The sequence below is a fragment of the Anopheles gambiae genome, chromosome 2 (genome assembly GCF_943734735.2).
Source record: "Anopheles gambiae chromosome 2, idAnoGambNW_F1_1, whole genome shotgun sequence".
Classification (NCBI taxonomy): domain Eukaryota; kingdom Metazoa; phylum Arthropoda; class Insecta; order Diptera; family Culicidae; genus Anopheles; species Anopheles gambiae.
The window spans coordinates 84692706-84699925 of record NC_064601.1 but is presented as its reverse complement, the minus strand read 5'-3'; the positions used below and the strand labels follow the sequence as shown (position 1 = coordinate 84699925).

Below are 7220 nucleotides of genomic sequence, written 5' to 3'. Positions count from 1 at the left end.
ATTGAAAAGAGATTATTTCTCTACATTGTAGATTTGTTATAAATACAGCATAGAGAGTCCTCGCAATGCAAGAATTAAGAATGATTCACTTCTATAGGAGAAGAACGTTAATAAACAAACGTAACAATCGCATGTAAGCTACTTCTCTTCTTTGGCTCAACAACCGTTGTCGGTAAAGGCTTGCCTGTATCTCTAGTGGGCTTGGCTTTCAAAGATTTTTTGGATTACCCCCCATAGCAGGATAGTCAGTCGTACGTATGGCGGCACGGTCTATTTGGGGCTTGAACTCATGAAAGGCGTGTTATTAAGTCGTACGAATTGACGACTGTACCACCAGATTAAGTAAGCTACTTACAAAAAGGTTAAAAGATAAGCTGTTTAGATTATCGTACTGAACTACTATATGGCATTACAACACATGTGTACATCACTTAGCTCAATCGATTGCTTCGTAACCATGCCTTGATAATGCTATCGTAATACAGTTATCAGACCCGGTATGTTGTGAAATAGGATTGGGATTGTCAGTTTACCATATAACAGCTTTGCAAGGTCTGTTCAGTTCGTGTGATAGCTTTGAAAAGGTAACATGAAGCAGTTCAGGCAGCTAACGGTAGCCCTTGTGGTAGCGGTGGCTTTGGTGAGCTTCGCTCAAGCTCAGCAAGATGGACCACTGTTTCCGCTGACCGTTATCCATTTCAACGACCTCTACGCAAGGTATAACCAGGTGAACCTAGAAGGTTTCACCTGTGTTGGTCAGGAACGGTGCCAGGGCGGCTACCCGCGCCAGGTGAGCGTCGTCCGTCAGCTGCAAGCGGAAGCAGAAAACTCGCTCTACGTGAACTCTGGCGGAAGCTTCAAGGGTACGCTCTGGTACACCGTACACCGCTGGGAGGTCGTAGCGGCCATGCTGAACGTACTGCCAGCCGATGCTATGGTAAGTTGTCACCGAATCATGGTGTTGCGATGTCAAGAAGTAAACCTCTATGTTTTAATTTCCTTACAGACGCTTGGTCGATTTGATTTCTTCCACGGACTCGAGGGTCTGAACCCTTTCATGGAGGCATCGGAAACGCCCATCGTACTCACCAACGTAGATAACTCGGCTGAACAGTCGTTCGTCAACTTCGAGCGATCAGTAGTGGTCGAACGGTCGGGTCGTCGCATCGGCATTCTTGGCGTTATCCGGCCCGACGTGAGCGCTATCGGAAATCCAGGAAATCTAACCTTCAGCGATCCCGTGGAAGCCGTCCGGGAAGAGTCGGCTCGCTTGGCTGCGGATGGTGTCGACATCGTGATAGTCCTTTCGTACTACGGCCATAATAGCGAGCGAAGAATGGCTCGTAACTGTGGTCCACACGTGGATTTGATTGTGGGAGGGTTCTCAAACACGGTTTTATTCAATGGCGATGCTACCGATTTCCCACTGGAGGTTGAGGGCGACTACCCCACGGTCGAGTTCCAGCCCGACGGACGCCGTGTACTAGTAGTGCAGGCGGGCTCGTACGGACGTTTGGTAGGCAATCTGACGCTCTTCTTCGACGAGGACGGTGAGATCGAACAATGGGAAGGCAATCCAGTGTTCCTTGATGCGAACGTTCCGGAAGATCCGGCCGTTATGTCAGCGCTGGAGCCGTTCCGCTTGGAGGTGGAAACGCTTGGAAATCGTACGGTCGCCGTGGCGGAGGTAGATATGTCTCGACAGGATTGTGTGACGGGAGAGTGTTTGCTTGGCACGCTGATTACCGACTCCATGGTGCGAGCTTTCTTCCCCGTTTATAACGCTATCGCGCTACAGAACCGTGGCGGAATTCGTGGAGATCTTCAAGCCGGCACGGTAACTTACAAGCAGCTGTTCGAAGTGTTACCCTTTGAGAATCGGCTGTACTCGATGCTATTGCGTGGTATTCACATTATGCGCGTGTTGGAATACAGTGTCAGCACTGCGACAGTTAGCAATGGAACGGTTCAAGCTTGGGATCTGCTGCAGGTATCCGGTTTGCGTGCTACGTACCGTATCGACAATCCACCGGGCCGCAGGTTGGTTTCGCTGGAGGTGCTCTGTCAGCAGTGTAGTGGAGAGGTTTACGAACCGGTCAATCCGTTCCGGGAGTATCGGGTAGTCGTGTCGGAGTTCCTTGCGGAGGGTGGTGATCTGTTCGCAACGTTCCCTCGTGACGGTATGGATCTTCAGCAAGGACCGATCGATTTGGAAGCGTTTGAGGAATATGTTGAGCGTAGATCACCGCTGCGGGACGAAGCTGGTGGACGCATTCGGTTTATCTTCTAAAGATGGCGTTATTCAATTAGGGTTATAGAAAATAAATAAATCATAATGCCAAATAGTTTGAAAATGTTGTTTTGCAAGTAAAAGAGTATTACATTTTTGTTTCTAGAGCTCACTAGTTTTTATCAAGCCTGATTGTTTACTTTGTATCTTATCGTACACTGATTTTGATAGTCAACGTAATGTACCTATGCAGCAATGCATCCCGTTTGTACTAGCATCGAAAGATAACAAATGCTAGGTGTAATCTATTTCTGATTACAACGTGTGAGTACATTATTACAAGATAGACTGGTACTCCAACAAATCGGTTATCGCTACAGGATTCTCCCACGCAAGAAGAAAAGCGACATTTGATTAAAAATAAGTTGAAGAAAGCAAATATAATATTAAAGAGATTCTTCCTTTGAACGCTCACAAGACTATTACGAGACAGTTGGGAACGCATTTCGTTAGAGTTATTCAGAGTCAGAATTGCTTTCGTAAGATATTTGCTGTTTGAAAACGATCTCAGCCACATGGATTATATGATAACATGAAATAAATATGTGATCATGAGTTTAAATCAATAAAGGTTATGGCCTTAACCGAATTTTAAACACCCCAAATCAATGATGCCCCTAAGTAAACTCCCTCTGCCGGACACCCACTCTTAAACCCACCGCTAAATCCGCCACTACTCGTTAGACAACATGCAACATCAACACCATCTTACTGTGGTAGTTGTCTTTTTTTATACAGGAGAAACAGTCCAACAAGGCCGTATTGCTTAAAAGACTAGTTGTCTTTTATTCCAACACAGACGATTAATGGAACAAAATATGTACTTACATAAGCTTACGAGTGGATCGAATGACGCCCCGGGAGTTCTGGAAAATTTAATTCACAAGACTTGGTAAGATCTCGAGCACTTTTGAACAGTGAATTCAGGTCAACTGTAGTGATTTTCGAAGTAGGGACCCTCTGATTAATATTGGGCCCCTTTCCGTTTCAAGATCGTGGGCTTAAATTTCAGCCTATCAGCTGTTTGCATTATATAGCAGTTTAGCGAGTAGACATCAAACTGGGCATAGTATACAGGTGGGCTTATCCCAAGGAGTATGTACTTAGAAAGCTGATTTTAATCGCTTCTGCTTCTGAATGAAGATTTCAAGAATGTTTTGTGTATTAGTCAAGCTACCAGAAAGCCTGTTTGAGCAAAAGTTTTCACCCGTCCTGTCAAAAAGGGATATTAAAATTTAGTTAGAAAAAAAACAGATTCTAGATTTCACCACCTGATCTCTTCGATGCACCTTGGTATCAATGAAAACACCACCTTTATTATTGCCATTTTTTATTTAGGTACTAGAATCTAATTCTAGCTTTGCGGCTAGAATAATCTGGGCTGAAAATCGTAGACTAGTTTTGTGTGTGATTTTGTATGGAGTGTTTAGATGATTTCAGCGTCCAACTGTCAAACTCTATATAAAAAGCTGACTAGAATCGTGAAGGGCTCTATTATTAGATAATATAACTCTACACTACATATCGTTGATCCAAGCGCAAGTGTAACTAGATCATTTCAGTTTGAAGTGAGCTAAACAATAATAATAAGCTAAACAATTTTTTTTTTAATTTTAACGTTTTTATCGTAACGACATCTTTGTAAATAAGAGAAAACCTACAATGTTTTTGGGTAATATTAATAAATGTTTGTTTTATTTTCCTAAGATAATAATCTCGCTAAGCTATAGGTCCTTTTGTACTTCTCTTTAGAGTAATTTCGTTCAAATTCATCTTATTATATACATCCACTTACACTTATATGCTTCTGGATCAGATTTTCACTGCGTTCTCAAATCCATGTAACAATGCGATTTGATTGAGACCTGGCGTCTCACACGTCTTGCTCGTAAGCTTGCGTAAGTCACCAGGCTCCAAAAGACCCCGATTCTTCATGCAAACCTACCAGCCCATATTGATCGCAGATCAGTGCCCAGAAATAAAGGCGAGAATAAAACCTCCTTTCAATTCCGAGTGACAGACGGTCATTTATTTTGTAACCCATTACTATCCCCGCCCACCCGGCTGTGTTGAATCGTGTGGCATGCAAATGACGCCCCATACGACACGGCAATGTTTGCTGCTGCTCGACATACTGTCACTTTCCGGCTGGATGGTTCAAATCATCCGAAATTGCCCTGCGGGATTTGTCGGCCCGGGTCAAAGCAGAAAGGTTTCGGTGGCAACCGTAATCTTGGTGCGTCGATCAAATCGGGCGTTTCGTTCCGACACCGACCCAACTGTCACATTAGCCTGTCCGCTGTGTCATTCTTTGGCTTTGTGGTGGGTATGGAAGTTATGGCGCAAATTCCTGGAAGCCCGGGGACTGTCTGTACGTGCTGAAATTTTGCGTAGCACGTTCCAGGGGTATGGTCAGCTAATCTAGAGATGATTATGATTGTGTGCTTCCCCCCTTGCTCGGTAGGGGTTGGTAATGACAAATGACACTGTGTTCGGGCGGGAAGCCACAAAGCAGCAGCGCGAGCAGAAGTGTTGCCCAAGCCGGGTCAAGGAAAGCATGATGAGGAGGGACATTGGAATTTCCGCCAAGAGGACAATTGTCGTTGGTGATGTATCTTGGGTTTTATGGTTGTGATTTGTGAATTTTAGATGTAAAATAAATAAGCAAACCTTTTAATTTATTAAACTATTATTATAGCAAGGATAGTGATATTTTGTTTACATTTATAAACATACTCACTCCATATCGCTCTTTCTATCAATAATTCAATTTTAAGTGCTAATTTGACAATGTTTTCATACGCAGTGCCAAACCGTTATGAAGCAATAACTTATCATTTATCGGTAAAATATGATCGATCGCAGCCCCATTCAATTGCTCCTTCGGGCATTCGCGCGTGTTGCAACTTTGTTTCAGGTCGTTCGATTTCGTCACGAGCTCGATCGATAACGAGCGCCGAGGCGAGTGATATTTTATTATTAATCATTCTTCCCTTGCCCCCCCCATCTCCCGGGGTCCTTAAGTTTTTGACCACCAAATATCCCACTCGATTCGGTTGATTTCGGGTACAACCCTAACGAGAACCGTTTCAGCAGCGATACTTTATGCACTGCCGCAAGCATCGATGTAATCGTGTCCGTAATGCGGGTTCGTCGTCATCGTCGTCTGCAAAAGAGTTACAGACACAGACACATACGGCACATTATAGCTTCTCGTTGCTTGCAGCGATGCAATTTGCATCACCCACAACACCCCTCCCTCCGATACATGCACTGTACATGCAATGTGATGCCACGGCTGCCAGAAGTGGACGAACAATCGAACTTAGCTACGGTGCGCGCTCGCGCGCCGAACGGTTTCGATTACGATTTATTTCACGCCGCTGAGCTTTACTGATTCATGTGTGTGTATGTGTGAATGTGCTTTGTGATGTTGTTACATCTGCTTGATCGCTCACTCTGTTTTTTTTTTCTCCCCTCCGGGTGTGGTCAAACGCGCCAAATGTCTGCCTTATGACTAAATCGTCACACAATCCGGTTCAGGACCGTACCCCAGCTTCACCCAGCGCACGGAGAACCATCGCGTTCACGGTACGGTTTTATTGGCACATATTTCACGCCCCGAAGTACCTTCTTGACCTCTTGGTCGATGCGAGGTAGGGAGGAGAGGGGGTGGGGGTGAGTGCATGAATGAAGGGCAGAAGGACGAGCGTCGGGTCAATGGGGACTCCTTAAGCAAAACGAGGGTACAAGTAGAACGCGTACACATGTGCGCCCCGGTCAGGGCGTGTCATGGAATAAGGGGTGAGCGCTCGTCCGCGGTCTCACTCACGTTTGCCATCTTTATATTTCGTTGTGGCTGCAGCAGCTTGCGCACCGAAACGTGATGTTGTGATGATTGATTACGTTTTTAATGCTTTATTTGCATCATTTCCATTTTGATTCGGGGTTTTTATGCGTACGATGAAAAGAAAATATCTATCGCATTCGTCTGATTGAGAAGGCAGATCATTTCCTATCCATGGCAAGTTACGTAAAGGCATTAAAAAAACATGCTTGTCCTAAAACGTAAGACATTTATATTTAATTGATAATTTAAACCAATTTATACTATTTATAGTTTTAGACAACTTACCCATCTATACTATCTTTTTTAGAGGTCTGTCAAAACTTTATAACGAAAGTTAGAGCCTTTTATTAGCTATGTATCCTTATTCACAATAAATATTCAAAAGAAAACTACCTCACAGGGGTTCTAAATGGTTTTTTGGTTGTTTCTCGAAAATGTTGTGTGATACCCATATTTGTTTTCGATCGTCCACACGATTTGTAGTGCGTTTCCGAGAATGTTTGCATCATTTGTACTGATTTACGAAGATAAGAAGTTTATACGTTATTACGATATTTGTCTTGTATGTTGTTTTTCTAGCATATACCGTGAAGCAAGGGATATACATTACTTTCCAAGTCTGTTTACAAGCAAATCTATATCGGACCTAAAGTCAACTTCTTCTAGTTTTTGTTAGCATCGGTCGATATTTTTTTAAAATTTAATTTAATATTTTTTATTAATACGAAGAACCCCCATAAAAAATAAATCTTCTTTATGTACCATCAGAGATTGGATTAAAAAAGTTTTCATTAATAAAATCAATATAAATACCTTCATGCCGTCCTACTGTTGTAAATTCATGCAAATTAATGGATTGGATTAACTCAGGGCGGACATCATCAAGCCCTTATCTTTTGAAAATTCTTTTCGTTCTACTTGTTTGTTGCTATCTATTTCAGCTTACTCGTATTATTTTTCCTCTAATCTAGCTGTTGGAACACTACAAACAGTATGATAGGAGGGTTCCAACGACCTTTAGGATTATGCTATGAGAAAAAGAGGTGGGAGAAAAGGGAGAAAAGCTATGTAAAAACGATA

At 43.2% G+C, this 7220-nt stretch overlaps 1 protein-coding gene across 1 annotated transcript; it reads left to right on the top strand.

The window, feature by feature from the left end:
• Window positions 1–574: 574 nt before the first annotated feature.
• Window positions 575–2345, top strand: LOC1276150 (apyrase). The gene is made up of 2 exons (XM_315460.5): window positions 575–937; window positions 1007–2345. Exons 1-2 carry the CDS (start codon window positions 590–592, stop codon window positions 2288–2290), a joined length of 1632 nt encoding a protein of 543 aa, XP_315460.4. The 5' UTR covers window positions 575–589; the 3' UTR covers window positions 2291–2345.
• The last annotated feature ends 4875 nt before the right edge of the window (window positions 2346–7220 follow it).

What these genes read in the sequence shown, in the direction of transcription:
- LOC1276150 (XM_315460.5), top strand. Translation starts at nt 590, where the DNA reads ATGAAGCAGTTCAGGCAGCTAACGGTAGCCCTTGTGGTAGCGGTGGCT. An exon ending in TACTGCCAGCCGATGCTATG is followed by an intron (nt 938 to 1,006) that starts GTAAGTTGTCAC and finishes ATTTCCTTACAG; the next exon opens with ACGCTTGGTCGATTTGATTT.